The 17227-nt window shown below is 37.0% G+C and overlaps 1 protein-coding gene across 3 annotated transcripts in view; it reads left to right on the forward strand.

The window, feature by feature from the left end:
• Positions 1–17227, forward strand: part of ZEB2 (zinc finger E-box binding homeobox 2) — a 132632-nt gene that overhangs the window by 92934 nt on the left and 22471 nt on the right. For all 3 annotated transcript variants that reach the window (XM_003921992.4, XM_010330374.3, XM_074399727.1), the window contains exon 4: positions 1946–2017. In XM_003921992.4, coding sequence (XP_003922041.1) covers positions 1946–2017 — 72 coding nt within the window. The remainder of the gene's footprint in view (positions 1–1945; positions 2018–17227) is intronic.

Here is a 17227-nt window from a genome sequence, read left to right on the forward strand (position 1 = left end):
AAAAGAAAAAGATTGATGCTCAGTGAATCAAAGCAAAGTACATTCTAGGTAAAAGTGACACCATCTCATCCAACATCTCTGAAAGATCTCAGCTGCACAGTCTTTGGATTAAAAAGGTTATGACTAAATAATACTACAAAATGCAATTTACGCAACGTGCTGACTACACATTTGTATACCCAGCGTTTATTAATTTGGGAAGCAACCAACTACTGTAACTTCTCTTTACTTTTTCATAAGAAAATGACAATGAGGAAGGAAGTGCAGCAGAAATCTTGAACATTACCACTATTATGCAAAAAAAAAAAAAAAAAAAAATGCTGTTAACTGTTTTCCCCTCAGTGACTTGATGTGCTCTCAGATGGAAAACTTATGATTCTTGTGACTCTTGGCTACCAGAAATCACATGAGATGAGCAAGGAAGAAAGACACAAAAGCTATATTTATATCTAGTACTGAACTTCTCAGAAATACCTTAACTGAATTCCTCGCAGAGACTGATAAAAATCTCAGACGAGGGAGACTTTCAAATGATCAATGATTACAATTGACAATACAATCTTGCTACACATTAAACTTCTAAATGTTTAATGCAAAATGTCCCTCTGAAAATATTTTTTAAATAAAGGAAAATTCCTTGCTCAGGAATGAATCTAAAGTGGTTGTACAGCTTAAACAAATACCATTCAAATTATCTGACTATTATGAAGAGTGGCATTAAATTAGCATCTATGTATATCTGTGTATTTTACCTTAAGAGTGTCATGATTTTTCAGTTCTGACGCCATAAACAGATTTGCTGCACTGCTTGTAAAATATATATATTTTATTTTGGCGATAACATTTTCTAGAACCTGTTTGTCATGAAAGTAGATTAGAATATGATAGGCAAAGAATGACCAGGACAAATTTGGGAATTTGCAGAGCCTTATTTACAGCGTTTCCCTTGTTTCAAGTAAAATGATTATCACAGAGAGATAGTCATCCTCGAGCATGTTTGGTTTCATTAGTATTGTCATAGTAAAAATACAGTTTTTTAAACTTCACATTTAATTTACTCACTTAAGAGATTTTTAACTGTCAGCCATCCTGTTCTGTCCTCCCATACCCTCCACAATCTGGTAGGCAGAAAATTGGAGAGTTCCCCTATTTTTCAATTTCTCCCTTATTTTAAAATACAGCAATTTTGGACAATGAACTTTAATTGTTTATGAATTTTTAACTTCAACATTATACAGTCACCTTCATCAGAACACTGAGCTGTGGTTGTATATGTTTCCCTAGAAAATGATTATGATTACCTACTGGGGCATAAATGATGATGAGAAGAAGATATTTATGGAGTGATTGGGATAGGAATAGGGCAGATGTTTTTTATCAAACAGTGAAACAGGTATTGTTGATACCTCTGGGATGTTTGTTGTACAAACTGGACATTTCAAGTTTTGATATGCAGAATTAGGTTTTCAAAAAGTATGCTTGCCTAGATTACCACCATCATAGCCATCTTATAGGGAAAGAAAAACATGAAAACAAAATGTGAAATTCTGACTTGCCATTAAGCATCCAGAGTTTCCAGGGGCATAGCAGCCAGCATGCCTCTTCATGAGTACAAATACTTAGTTGCTTTTGACTCTTATTGAAAAAATAATATCTTTCCCCCGTTTGTCACTGGAACTGCCACCAGAAGAAAAGCCCTTCGTTTGCTCCAAATAAGCACTTCTGTTTTTCACAGCTTGCAGTAATGCTTAAAGTAAATAAGTTCTTGTGCAGCTAGCACTATTGGATTCATTCAATTGCCTGAACAAAGCTATTGTTTAGAGGTTTACAACAAGCCTTTTCTCTGTTTCCTTTAAAAGAATCTTCCTTGTTCCTGTGCTTGGCATGCTTAGTATAGTAAGCCTTTCTACAGTTCTCAAATGCTAAAGATAATTTTCCCCCACAGAAGAAATGAAGGAAGACTATGACACTATGGGGCCAGAAGCCACGATCCAGACCGCAATTAACAATGGTACAGGTGAGTTATGTGTGCCACGCTCAGACCATATTTGTGCTGTGTCATGTGAGTTTCGTGAGGCAGGGAAAGAAGCACTGCACTGACCCGTCCATTTGTATCTCCATGACTTAAGAAGTAAGTCAGATTTTATAGGTCTCTGGTTTTGTTTCAGATAAAAATTTCCTATATTTTGGTTTTTTACTAAGCAAATATATCTTTCATTCTCTTACCCTTAATTTGCCTGTGAAGCCCAGGAATACTTAATTCTATGAAAGGATCCTTTCATTGCATGAGTTGGGTGAATTTCTGGTAGTATTTTTATTTTAAAAGACTGCAAAAAATTTTTTAAATTAGGATATGATATACCTGTACTAGTCACCGCCTGATATCAGTCACTGAGAATTCAAATGATATAGTGTAATTTAGATTATAAAACTTTTTTTCAGAAAGACAAATTTCCATGAACATAATCATCTGAGTTCCTTTTAATTCTTCCTTTACTTATAATCCCCTGCATCCCTGAACCCTTTTAAATAATTTTTTTCAGGCAGAAGTTTTAGAGAAGAATTGACAAGTTTACTTATTTTTAATGAAACTAAAACATTACAGTAGGAAGGTAGTGGGTGGTATTTTGTTTTACTCTGCTACTGCAATAGAATGGAGTTTCAGGACAACTATGATATTCCATGTTTTTTCCCAAACACTGAATGGCATCTTCTCTCATATTCTCAACACAAATTTACATGTTTATCTCTCTTTTTCTAGATGAGATCTTTTTTTTTTTTTCGGTGTTTCAAACAGTCCTCTACACTACCATCATAATAGTGTCCACTATAAAATTGTCTTCTGAAAGAAAACAAAACAAAAAAATCACATAACTACTTCTACTCAACTCATCCATGAAAAAAAAACTTGAAGTTTTATGAAATTCAAAATGCTAAGATGATATTTATATCAACCGTTATGTTGATACACATCATAATAAACTGCTCGTGTTCTGTTTCTGTTTAAAATGAGCTTATTAATAACTTAAAAGCATGCATTCACTTTCCTTGGTATAAAATAAGGGAAATAATAAAAACCTATTGTCACTGTATTTATTCAAATAATGTCAATTTAAGGTACAAAAATAAAACTGTGCAATATATTATTCTAGAAAAAGTATAGAATCAAGCACCAACAAGCCTAATTTTTACACACAGCCTGACAATGACTAGATTGTACCCTTGGGCAAGTCGGTCTTCCTCTTTGGAACTCAGTTTCCACAACTGCAAATGAATAGATTGAACTAGTTTCTTGCTAAGAATACTTCTGGTTTTAATATTCTGTGTTACACGGGTATTAATCACCACGTAAAAATAGAAACAAGATAAAATAACTTCATGTTAAAACATTTTAATGAAGCAATACCGTGAATTAGATACTTTCTGCAATGTCCCAACCCATGGGATCAAAAATGGCTTTAAGTTCCTTTTCAAGATAAACATTAAATTTCAGCCTTCAGCATAAATAAAAGCTGATTTGAATTACCCTTATAAGCACTTAAAGTGTCACAAAAGAAAATTTACCCCACAAAGTAACAATTTACTCGCTGTTGTATACACCTAGAGCTTAAAGTGAGGTTAATAAAAATTGCTTCTATTCAGAAGGTTTAAAAATCAATCTTGAATGTCCTTTCACCAGGCTTAAAAGACCCCTTTTTCCTCATAATACCTGCTGTACCTTGTAGTTCATATGTATTCAGTCAATAAATAAATCAATAAGTATTCATTGAGGGTATTCTATATAGTCACTGTTGTTTGCATGTGTGATGGAAGATGGGTCAGGAAGACTAAAACATGGTTATCATTTAATTTGGAAGATGAGACTAATACACCTGAAAAAAATAATGGTGAACAATAAGTGAAAATGCATGATAAATCTACAACAAATGGTAGAAGCCATAATTATTTGTTTTTTTGTTGTTTTGATTTGTTTTGCTTTGCTTGAGACGGAATCTCACTCTCACCCAGGCTGGGGTGCAGTGGCACAATCTCGGCTCACTGCAACCTCTGCCTGCCAGGTTTAAGCTATTCTTCTGCCTCCACCTCCCGCGTAACTGGGATTATAGGCATGCATCTCCAAGCCCAGCTAACTTTTGTATTTTTAGTAGAAATGGGGTTTCGCCATGTTGGCCAGGCTGGTCTTGAACTCCTGACCTCAGGTGATCCACCCACCTCAGCCTCCCAAAGGGCTGGGGTTACAGACATGAGCCACTGCACCTGGCCCATAATTGTTTGAATTTCAGAAGTAAAAGAGAGTCTATGGAATAGGTATTCACATCAGGTTTTGTGAAGGAAGTAGAATTCGAACTAAAAACATTTTCAATAATCATGGAGCAGTGAAGAAGGGCTTTCTAGCTGAAGAGGAGTCTGTAAGCCAAGAAGGGAAAGTGTGACATCTATTCAGAGGATAGTGAGTAAAGGGTTTTGGCTGAATCAGTGAGTCCTAGGAGGCAATTTATGGGAAATAAAGCTGGACATTTAAGTTGAAGCCAGATGGTGGAGAATATAAAGCACCAGACAGAAGAGTCTGGGTCATATTATGCTACCATGATTTTTGTGGGTGAAAACCAGACTCTGAGAGACCAACTGAAAGTCGCTGTAGTTATCCAGGTGTGAAGTGATAAAAATCTTGTCCTAAGGTGGAGACAGTGATGAAATTAGCAACATGACTTCTTAACAAGTAATTGATTCTCTGAATGATGGAGGCAAAATGGCTTCAGAATTACAGATCTACATGTTTAGAATATAGCAGTACTTGCTATTTCTACATTTACAGAAGGATCTAATTTTGAGAAGATCTTGAACCAGCCTTTAGACATAAGTATTTTCATATAAAAGATATATAGATACGGGAATATGGGAATGTCCTTTGGAAATGAGGAATTGAAACCTAAGAAGTCAGGGCTGGAGATAGAGATTTGAGAGTTATGCAAAGATACTCAGATGGTGTTAGACATCATAGAACTGTGAGATTTACAAATGAGTGTGTTTGTTGAAGCAAGTAGAAAGCTGAGGCCAGGGGTCCTTGTGGGTGGGGAAGAAAATCAAATTCATTGAAAGAAAAAAAGGTTATAGCCAGGCGCGATGGCTCAAGCCTGTAATCCCAGCACTCTGGGAGGCTGAGGCAGGTGGATCACGAGGTCAAGAGATCGAGACCATCCTGGTCAACATGGTGAAACCCCATCTCTACTAAAAATACAAAAAATTAGCTGGGCATGGTGGCACGTGCCTGTAATCCCAGCTACTCAGGAGGCTGAAGCAGGAGAATTGCCTGAACCCAGGAGGCGGAGGTTGCGGTGAGCCGAGATCACGCCATTGCACTCCAGCCTGGGTAACAAGAGCGAAACTCTGTCTCAAAAAAAAAAGAAAGAAAAAAAAAAAAAAAGGTTGTAAGGCAAGAGAAAAAAATTAAGCATTCAGAATCAAAGAAAGAGAATTTCGTAAAGGTAAGAACTCAGTTAAAAGCTTCAAATAATTACCCTTAAAAGAAAGTTGAGCAAATATACTGGACTTAGTTAATTAGAAATTTACTAGTGATCTTCAGCTTACAACTCTGCCCTTTTAGATAAGTGCCTATCTTTCTTCCTAGCTACAAGTTTACCACTTTCTTCTCCCTGGCATCTCTTTGGATGCTAAATACATGTGGAATTGAAATAACATATATTTTCTGGTCGAAATTACATCTAAAATACTATCTTCCTCTGCTCCCACATCCTACTCATCAAGATCCTGCTATTGGCTGCCCTTCCTCTCTAGCCATCCCACACTAGAGTGTCTTCCGCCAGTGAACCTGTGGGATTTGGGCTCCTTTATTGCCACGGATCCTGGAATGGTCTCAGTCACAAAGTGTTTTTGAAGAAATGAGCGAGTGAATGGGAGACCAACAGCACCTGCACTTCCCTTTTGTATTTTTAGGTTGCCATATTTTTTACCCCTGCCTGAAGTAACCAGCCAGATGTTTCCATCTCTCCGTGATTCCAGTCATCCAAACTTGAAAGCCTTAGTGACATTTGACTGTCCTCTGGCCCTCATGTCCTCCTCAAGTCCCAAATCTCTCCTAGAACCGTTTCCTCAATGTTCAGATTCCCTTCTGCGAATCCCGAATTGCCCCTTAGGACCTACAGGACATTCTTCAGTCTGATCGTTAGGGCCATCCGTTTTATACCAACAGTGCTCCATTCTTGTCAGACCAACTCCCTTGGTGATAGCAAAAAAGAACCACACTTATACCAACCCCTGAATCTCTGCCCATGCTATCCCTTCAGTCCCTAATCCCTCAGCTCTTTTTTCCAATTATCCAAATTCTCCCCATCCTTCTGTTCTTCAGGTCTACGTCACATCCCATTTCCTTAATGAGGTCATCCTTGAACACTCCAAACAACAGCAATCTCCTCCTTTTCTGAAATCCCACAGCCCTAAGGTGCACACTGCTAACTTCAGCATGTTTAATTTTTCCTCTTTGTATTGTTTGCCCTTATTTCATCTAGTCGATTTCAGCTGACAAATGAGGGCGGATTATCCTGGTATCTACCTCATAGAATTGTTGAGGTCATTAAATAAATAATGAAGCCAGGTGTGGTGGTCTGGCCCATACTCTCAGCTACTCCAGAGGTTGAGGCGGAAGGACGACTTCAGTCCAGGGGTTGGAGGCTGCAGTGAGCCATAATCTGATACACTCTAGCCTGGGTGACAGAGCAAAACCCTATCTCAAAAATAGGAACAGATCAAGACCCTATCTCAAAAATAAGAAGAAGAAGAATGTATATGTTGACATTAGTAAGTGACTAAAAAATGTTTGCCCTGAGGAAAAAACTATTCCATTTTGCCTCAACATACCCAGGGAACACACATGTTAGATATTATGATTGGTGAAATGAATGAATGAATATTTGGTGGAGAAGAAATGGATTCTGATACAGGAAGCCATAGTAGTGAAAATATTCTCAGTGAAGGAGACTAAGTCAGTATCTTTAGAGAGTGAAACCAGGATCTAAGTCCCTGAAGGATTTTTGCCTAGTTAAAGGCAAGGAGGAATAGCCTAGAGTATCACTACTCTTTTTTTTTAACAATAAAGTTAGATAAACTGAATGGCAAAATTGATTTATAACACAAAGCAGTGCAAACCTGGATTTATATTAATAACTTTCCACACTGCATAAGTTCACTGGTTTTAATTTTTTAAAAAAAAGAAAGAAGATTATAATGCTTTCACACCTAAGATAAAGAATACCTTTTAGCAAAGAACCCTACAACTTTCAGATGTTAATAGGATTTAAATTTAAAATGAACTTATTAGGTAAAATTTTTAAGAATGTGTGAAAAAACTATTTTCTTTTTTTTTTTTTTTTTTTTTTATTTTTTTTATTTTTATTTTTTTTTTCTTTTTTTTTATTGCATTTTAGGTTTTGGGGTACATGTGATGAACATGCAAGATTGTTGCATAGGTACACACATGGCAGTGTGCTTTGCTGCCTTCCGTCCCCTCACCTGTATCTGTCATTTCTCCCCATGCTATCTCTTCCCACCTCCCCACCCCCCCGCCCCTCCCCCATTTCCCCCCAACAGACCCCAGTGTGTAGTGCTCCCCTCCCTGTGTCCATGTGTTCTCATTGTTCAACACCCGCCTATGAGCGAGAATATACGGTGTTTGATTTTCTGCTCTTGTGTCAGTTTGCTGAGAATGATGGTTTCCAGGTTCATCCATGTCCCTATAAAGGACGTGAACTCATCGTTTTTGATGGCTGCGTAATATTCCATGGTGTATATGTACCACATTTTCCCTATCCAGTCTATCATCGTTGGGCATTTGGGTTGGTTCCAGGTCTTTGCTATTGTAAACAGTGCTGCAATGAACATTCGTGTGCACGTGTCCTTGTAGTAGAATGATTTATAATCCTTTGGATATATACCCAGTAATGGGATTGCTGGGTCAAATGGGATTTCTATTTTTAGGTCCTTGAGGAATCGCCACACTGTCTTCCACAATGGTTGAATTAATTTACATTCCCACCAACAGTGTAAAAGTGTTCCTATTTCTCCACATCCTCTCCAGCATCTGTTGTTTCCCGATTTTTTAATGATCGCCATTCTAACTGGTGTGAGATGGTATCTCAATGTGGTTTTGATTTGCATTTCTCTGATGACCAGTGATGATGAGCATTTTTTCATATGTTTGTTGGCCTCCTGTATGTCTTCTTTTGTAAAGTATCTGTTCATATCCTTTGCCCATTTTTGAATGGGCTTGTTTGTTTTTTTCTTGTAGATCTGCTTTGAAAAAGCAGATCTACGAAAAAACTATTTTCTATGAAGAATAGAGAAATCGAAAAACTTGGAAGCATTGTAAATATGAGTTTGCCTACATGCTAGTAGTAACAAGGAGCTGTCTTAGGTGCATGGTGATTATTAGCATTAATGCAGTTCCACGTGCATATCAAGATCCATATAGGGCCCTGATGTTTTCCTCTTTGAAGGTGTGAAAGTTATATTAACTCAGACAATCTAGTACTTCTAGTTATAAAGGGCTATTAATAACCACCTGCACCTGCGCTTCCTTTGCTAAGTGGGGAAAAAGTACCTTATATCCAGAAACTGGGCAAGGCCAATTTAGGCATCAGTTCTTAATCTTACACAACACAATGAAATTATTGTCCAAGAACTAACTGTATGGACTCTATAGTGACCAAACTTGTTTCCAGTATTCTAAGAATAATACATAAATTATTTTGCATATGAGAGGCAATTGTTTTGGAAGGCTCCAGATTCTAGAGACCAGTAACCTACATTTGAATTTTATCTCTACCAACTACTAGTTTCATTAACTTGAGTATGTAATTGATAAACCTTCATTTCTACATCAATAAAGTGGAAATCATGATTCCTTATGTACAAGGCCTCACTGTTGGGATCAAATAGCATGTCATTTATTTATTTATTTATTTATTTTCTACATTAAGAAACTCTTTTCTTTTCTTTTTTTAATTATCCTTTAAGTTCTGGGGTACATGTGCGAATCTTGCAGGATTGTTACATAGCACATGCCATGGTGGTTTGCTGCCTCCATCCCCCCATCACCTACATTAGGTGTTTCTCCTAATGTTATCCCTCCTGATCTCCCCACCCCCTGCTATCCCTCCCCTGGCCCCCCACCCCTCAACAGACCCCAGTGTGTGATGTTCCCATTCCTGTGTCCATGTGTCCTCATTGTTCAACACCCATTTATGAGTGAGAACATGCAGTGTTTGGTTTTCTGCTCTTGTGTCAGTTTGCTGAGAATGATGGTTTCCCAATTCATCCATGTCCCCCTGCAAAGGACATGAACTCATCCTTTTTTATGTCTGCCTAGTATTCCATGGTGTATATGTGTCATATTTTCTTTATTCAGTCTATCCTTGATGGGCATTTGGTTTGGCATCCAAGTCTTTTCTGTTGTAAACAGTGCCACAATGAACATACTTGTGCAGGTGTCTTTATAATAGAACGATTTATAATCCTTTGGGTATATACCCAGTAATAGGATTGCTAGGTCAAATGGTATTTCTACTTCCGGATCCTTGAGGAATCGTCATACTGTCTTCCACAAAGGTTGCACTAATTTACACTCTCACCAACAGTGTAAAAGCTATTTTTTTAAACTTTATTTTTATTTTCTTTCTCTTTCTTTTTTTATTTGAATAGGTTTTGGGAAACAAGTGATGTTTGGTTACATGAATAAGTTCCTTAGTGGTGTTTTCCGGGATTTTAGTGCACCCATAACCCAAGCAGTGCACATCATGCTCAACGTGTGGGTTTTTTTTATCCCTCATCACCCTCCTACCATTTCCCCAAAGTCCATTGTATCATTCTCATGGCATGTCATTTTTAAAGCACCCAGTATAATAACTAACATAGACTAGATGCTGATCCTGTTTTGTTCTGCCAGTTTGTTTGTTTGCATCTACTAATAAACTTCAAACTATTTTTGTTCATTAAGAAATGAATACCTTGTAAACTGCCTTCTCCATTCACACTGTTCCTCCTTACCTTCTCCTCTAGAGAACAAAAATACAATATTTAACAAATTTGTAATGAAAGGACTAACCAATTTTGAGGGCCTTTGCCAATTAAATTCTTTTGACACTCTGGAAAAAACACAGACAAGTTGTAGGACAAAGTATTTTCAGTACTCTGGCATTTGAGGTTAAAATATGAAGGTTAAGAACTAGTTTAGTTTTCTATCTGATTTCATCTTTATTTAGCATCTCTTCTTAAACTGTGTAAGAGGAGGATTTAGTAGTATTTATCATGATTACATGCAATAATGATGAAAGCTGTCAGACTTTTCCTTTCTTTGACAACTGACTTACATCAGGAATCATATTCTTTTAAAAAATTTATGATTGACACGTAACAATTGTACATATAAATATTTGTGGGGTGCACTATGATGTTTTGATACATGTATAATTTGTTTAATGATTACATCAAGATTATTAGCATATATCTCCTTAAACATTTATCATTTCTTTGTTATAAGGACATTTGAAAACCTCTCTTCTAGCTATATGAACTCCAGTCATATAATAGACCAATATAACTATTTCTCCTATCTAACTGTAGTTTTGCACTCATTGACCAAACTTTCACTATTCACCCTTCCCCCTACTCTCCTCATCCTCTAGAATTAGTCTAAATGTCCATCAACAGAAGACTGGATAATGAATGGTATATATTCCCAATGGAATACTATTCAGCCATAAAAAAGAATGAAATTATGTCATTTGCAGCAACATGGATAAACCTGGAGGGCATTATGCTAAATGAAATAAGCCAGGCACAGAAACACAAATACCACATGACCTCACTCATACATGGAATCTAAAAAGTTGTTCTCATGGAAGTGGAGAAAGATCATATATATTTTTTTCTTCTTACCCTGGGTAACAACCAATAAACAAAAAACAAAAGCATTTGCCCATTGTTAACAATCACTAAAATATATACATTCCGAGTGTTTGTTCTATGTAGAATTTGAACTGAGGCTTGAGAAAGAAACTTTAGGGAAATAGAAGAGGAAGTTTCTGCCATTAAGGAACATAACATTTTATGGTGCTGACAAAAAAAATTCATAATGACAAGAAGAAAAAATTTAAAAACAAATAATTATAGCCTCATTAGTTATTTGACTCAATGGTCACTTATTGAGATCCTACTAAGTGCATGGCATTTTGTTAGTCACCACGAAAGATACATTGAGAAAAGAATAGTCACTGTCATTAAGGACTTACATTCAATTGGGTGAATAAAACAATGGTAGATGAAAAGGAAGTGTGTGTAACATGTTTAATACAATGTTAGAGCATAGTAAATGCTCTATCATTTCTAGCCATTATTATTATTGATTATAATATCACCTGGATTAAGATATTTTATTTGAAATATACCAAGCTATGTAGGTTCAAATGCAAAGGATTCAGTATTGTGGAGGGGTTCTAACAGTGTAGGGTCAAATATTAGAGACAAGACAAGAGAGGTACCTTAAAGAAATGGCAAATTTCAGGGAAGAGTTTCTTCAGGACAAAGACGTGTTGGGTATGCCTCTGTGCACAAGACAGAAAGAGGGAAAGGCTGAGATGTAAACGGAGACTGGGTGAAAGATGGAGTGAGTTATCAAATGAGTTATAAGAGAATAACTTTAGATGACAATCAAATAATGGGTTTTTTAGCAGTAAGATCAGAAGAAGACAGACTGATGATAGAGAGAATGTAGTCAATTTAAGATGGTCCAGGGAAGGCACACCTCATGGGTTGCTCTCTTTGAAGTCAGTAAGAAAGAGACTAGCAGTCAGCAGTAAGGGAACAGTAATAGAGTTGGAATCTTGAGAAGTGGACGTGTAGAGTAATTGTTGTGGGCATTGCATGGAGATTCAATTATTTGGAAGGAATATCCCATTTTGAAAACTTAGTATGCAACAAGACTATACTATTATTTAAGATTTTTTAAAAGATATATTTGATACTCTAGGAGCAAAGATATTGGACTGGATCTTAGTTCAGCAGGGTAAGAACGATACACGTATAAGGGACAGAGATGAAAGCTCCAAGGTGAACTGAGGTAAATAAAATCAGAATGGGTAAAATGAACTAGGGAACTTGTCAGGGCCTGATTGTCACATTGAAGTACACATTTAAATGTGTACTTCTGGTTCTTGTCCCAGGGTTAGCCCAGGACCAAGTGTGACCATCCATGTTGCTGGACTAGAGAAAGCCTAAGCACTATGAAGCCAGATTCTACATGGACTACCTATTAAGTGATGACATTTCCCAGAATGCAATGGCATCCTAAGGGAAATGTAATCACAGGACTGGTGTCATTTTGCTTGTACTGTACAGGCAATGTCTTAAAACATGATGGTGAAAATGGATGACTTTTGACTTCAAAACATTACAGCTACAGAATGGAAGCTTTCTGAGGGTAGGGCTAAGGTTTGCTCTTCTCCATAGTCCCTCTCAGATGATGTCGTGGTTTATGTAGTGTTCATGGTTCGTAACCAGGGTATTTGTTGAATTAATAAGTAAACAAACAAACAAATAAATGATGAGTGAATTGATGAAACAGGAACATTGATTGGAAGCAGTACCATGAATTAAGGAGTTTGTTGACGCTTCCTCTTTGTTCTCTGTGTCAAGACAGATGAAAGCAGGGACCTAGGTCTGTGAGGGATGGGATATTCTCAGGAGATGACACAGTTTCATTTAGTCTGAAGAAATGGAGCACATGTAAGAGAATATCATTAAGCATGGGGGGAGAAAAACAAGTAATATGTGAAATGGGAAAGCAAAAGGAACTATGGATAAAGTTCTTTTCTGGTCTCTAGTCCCAAGTTCAGCTTGAGGCATTTCTTGTTTACTACAACCACAAAATATGTAGTATCTGCTAACTAATAACTAATACCTGCTATTTTAACAGATGTTAAAATATTACCTAATAAAAATTCGCCTTTGCAAGGTGCTATGGAAAGTTATTCCTTATTGAGTGGCTTTGGAAACTTGAATGCACATTTGAAATGGTCAAGTTAGGAAATACAATTCTTAAATATTAAGTGGAAATTTTAAATGAGCATCTTGAACAGAGAATTTGAAGAACTTTTATATGTTCTCTTTGCCCCACTAGACCCAGCTCTGGCTTACCCAGTTAAAAAAAAAAAGTAACAATAAAATAAGTGTCCAGGATTCAGAGGAGTGGGAACATAAAAAAAAAAGGGAGAAAAAAAGTAAAAATTTTATACAGACACACACACACACACACACACTGAAGCAGGCATTTTAGCTGACTTTCCCCATATTAATTGTATGGTATATTAATGTTGCTGTTTAGAATTGCTTATAATGTCAATGTGATCTTTTCAGTATGTAGGGCCTGTTCAAATGGTATCAAGTGAGGCATGATGAAAAACTAAAAAGATGAGGTTCTCTATTTTGTTCTCTCTTTCTCTCATGTTGAGTCATGTTATGTAGAAAGAGCAGTGGGTGAAGAGTCAGGATACATAAATCCTACATACAGCTCTTCCAGAAATTAGTTGTGTAACTTTGTATTAATCACTAACCTCACTGTACCTTAGTTGTAACATCTGTTAAATGAGGAAATTAGGCTAGAAATTTTGGACTCCACCCCACCCTGCCCTTTCTTCTAATGAAATTTTACTGGAAGCATGAACAAAAAACAAAAATACCAGACCGCACCAGCTGTCATGGGATAGGAGGCTCTCCGGGGGCCTGTGTCACCGTAACATACATAGGGCCAACTTCCTGGGTCTGGGAGCAGCACAGCCGCACAGGGCCCAGCACTGAGGAGAGCTGCTTGGTTGGCTCTGCAGTTGCTGTCTTGAAGCTTTTAACAATTTTTGAGTGGGGGTCCTCCATTTTTATTTTACACTGGGCCCCACCAACCATATAGCCAGTCCTGTTCATGTCTCACAAAATACATGAGAACAATAGCAGAGTATAAGCCAGGATGGGAAGTGGTGGGATCTGAGATGCACTGCTTCAAGCATTGAATAGAAATGCCAGTTAGGTCAAAGTTTACAGGATCCTTTGGGCGTCTCCAGAGCAACTGAATCCCAAGTAAAGATCCAGATCTAGATTGAAAATCTTGCCTGAGCAACAAATACAGTGGTGCCAGGTGTAACTCCCCTAAACTGGTCATATTGGTGATAACTTTGGCAGCCTAGCAAGCAATTAAGCCTCTGTCACCATCAATTCTGTGCATCACATCATGAGCATAGGGGAAAGTGCGGGAAATAATAAGAACTTTTTTTGACCTTTGCTATCCTCTTGGCTTAATAGCTCTCGATTTCTCCTATTCTTCTTACATGGAGTTTAAATTAAAACTTTTAAATTAGTTAGCTTTCTTATGTGAGTAACAGAAGTGATACAAGTTTGATTATAATGTATTTCTCTGCAAGATTTGAGTGGATATATAGTGTCAATCAGTCGTACAAAATCAGTTTATCAGATAATTCAATTAGTACCTAAATACTTAACAAGGAGGGAGTCATACTATTATAAAGAATGTCATTTTCTTCTTGGCTATAGCTGTCACATTTTTATAGGTTGAAAGAGTTTTGTCCACCAGTCAGACATCTCTCGTGGAAGTCATTATTTTTTAATTTCTTAGTTAACTTCATACATTGAGTTTTTAAAAATAAGGTGGAGAAAGAGATAGGTTCCGAGGAGAGAAAAACAGAAGTAGTGCTTGTCTTAGTTAACTTCATACATTGAGTTTTTAAAAATAAGGTGGAGAAAGAGATAGGTTCCGAGGAGAGAAAAATAGAAGTAGTGCTTGTCAGGTGAGAAGCGGGGTGATTTTCAGACTATAATCAGTGAACACCAAGAAGAGCCTGTTCACTTCCTGGCTAATGAATGCTGTGGTTTTATTAGCTTTGTGTTTAGGAGCAGCTATCTTTGCTTCACAGCAAGTGTTCCCACAAGAAATGACTGATAGTTTAAGCTTCTTGAATGCCCCTTCATTCATTCAACAAATATTTAATAAGCACTGTTTTGCTTGTGATGTTGTCTGGGGTTTCCAGGCACCTCCAAAATATTTTCTCTTAATTTGCATATTTGGTTCCCCCATAAGAAAGCTGTGTTATTTTGAGTTTTTAATTGAAAAGAATACAGATAAAATTCTCTAGGCCTATCCAGTGAATAAAAGGCAAATTGATTAAGGTAATTAATTAATTGAAATTATGGAATTCTGGAACCTTGAGGATACCCCAGAAAGCACACCCTGGCTCATTTTACAGATGAGGCCATTGAAATTCAAAAACATGAAATAACTGAGCCAAAATGAGGAGTCCAAGGATCTGAACCTTTCCTAATCATTCAATTACTGCATAATAACTGTGACCCAGGCACTATGCTAGGTGCTGGTGACACAGAGCTGAATAACATATGGTACATTCCTCTATCAGTTCACAGACACGTAAGAGAAAGATGATGATGGGATGTGATCAGTTCAATGACTGAGCCACACAGATGACATTCCGTAAGTGAAGAAGGAAGACTGTGTTAACTCAGGCTGAGATAGTCAGGAAAGCTACCTAATCATAATAATACGGGACTGATAGTGCTTCTTTAAAAATCATGTTATGAATGTCTAATTTAGCCGTGTGAGGAAGAGGATTGAATTTATAAAGTAGTGGTTCTGAAATTGGACAAGGGTCAGAATTTCCTGAAAGACTTGTTAAAAGACAGATTGCTGGTTCCATAGGTGTGGATGGGCCCCAAAATTTTGCATTTCAAGCAAGCCCCCAGATAATACTGATGCTACTAACTTTTGAAAACCACTGACTGTCCCGAGCATTTGACCTGTCTCTACAAAAAGCATAAGGAAAAGAGCACTGAATTGCCGAACAAAATTGCTTACTGAATCAACTCCTCTATAATATAATAAGCTGCTCTGTCTTTTTGGCAGTGTACCGTTCCAAATGTTTAGGTTACATAGTGATGTGAAAGACAAGTGCGTATTGTCTCTCTGGGGAATTCTTAAAAAAGTAATGAACTCTGTCATTCTGTACCAATACACAGCAATCAGAATTGTCTGAGTGTTAGCAGTCTCTACATCTTGATAATTCAAAATCCCCTAATGTAAGACCTCCTGCTGTTCAGGGAGATACTTGATACTGCAGACTACTACAGATTCCCATTCGCTGTCCACTCTTCACCTGGCTCCCCTGAAGCTGTTTTACATAAGAAACTCTCTTTGGCATCTGAACATGTGTTCCCTGGAGAAAGCCATGTCAGAGCAGGGGTGGAGAGACCGGCCAAGATGCTGTACTAATTCCCAGGAAGAGCAGAAAACTTCTCTGTTGCTCTTGACGACCTGGCTTTATCCATGCCTCTGTACCAGTTGGAGGCTCTGCAAGGCCGCCCATGTAGCTGTGTAATGAGAAAAAGATCATCCTCTTCCCTCACAGTTGTTTTTAGATATCTAGTGCCAATATGTCTTTTGGAAGTCTTCTGCAAAAATGCATACATGCATTTTTAATGATGAAATTCTTATGTTCATTAATTAGTCAACTTTAAACAAAGTAGCCATGGGAATCTATAGACCTCAACAAATGCTGAATGCGTGCTTCCTTAAACTAAAAAAATTAATACAAATAATTACATTCAAAATAATTTTTTTCTTATCATCTGAGATGTTAATGAAAAGACTGTTTTTCAAAAAGTTGATAAATACAGTTATCTAGATTTGTAATTGCTTCTTTAGGTCCCTTTGCCTTTACATAGTGATGTAAGCAAAAGCCAGATTGTATGATAAATACAATGCATTACATAAATGCAATACATTACATAAATACATACATTACATTCCACTGGGGAAGCATTTTGTGTGTGTGTGCATGTGTGTGTGTGTACATATATATATGTATATATATATATATATATATATGAGATGCCCTATTATATATATGTATTTACATATCTGTATATTGCAGAATCACAACCATATGTATGTATCTCCAAATGTGTGAATCACAGAAGTAGAAAAAAAATTAACAACTCATCTCCTAATTTCCAAGAACACTGGGACTAGTAGGCACTCAATAAACAGTTATTCAACAAAAGGATGGATGGATCATTCTACTCAGTTTGTTCATATACTTGCTGCAACTCCCCTGTACCGTCCAAGATATTTTATTTCCCA

The sequence above is a fragment of the Saimiri boliviensis genome, chromosome 5 (genome assembly GCF_048565385.1).
Source record: "Saimiri boliviensis isolate mSaiBol1 chromosome 5, mSaiBol1.pri, whole genome shotgun sequence".
NCBI lineage: Eukaryota > Metazoa > Chordata > Mammalia > Primates > Cebidae > Saimiri > Saimiri boliviensis.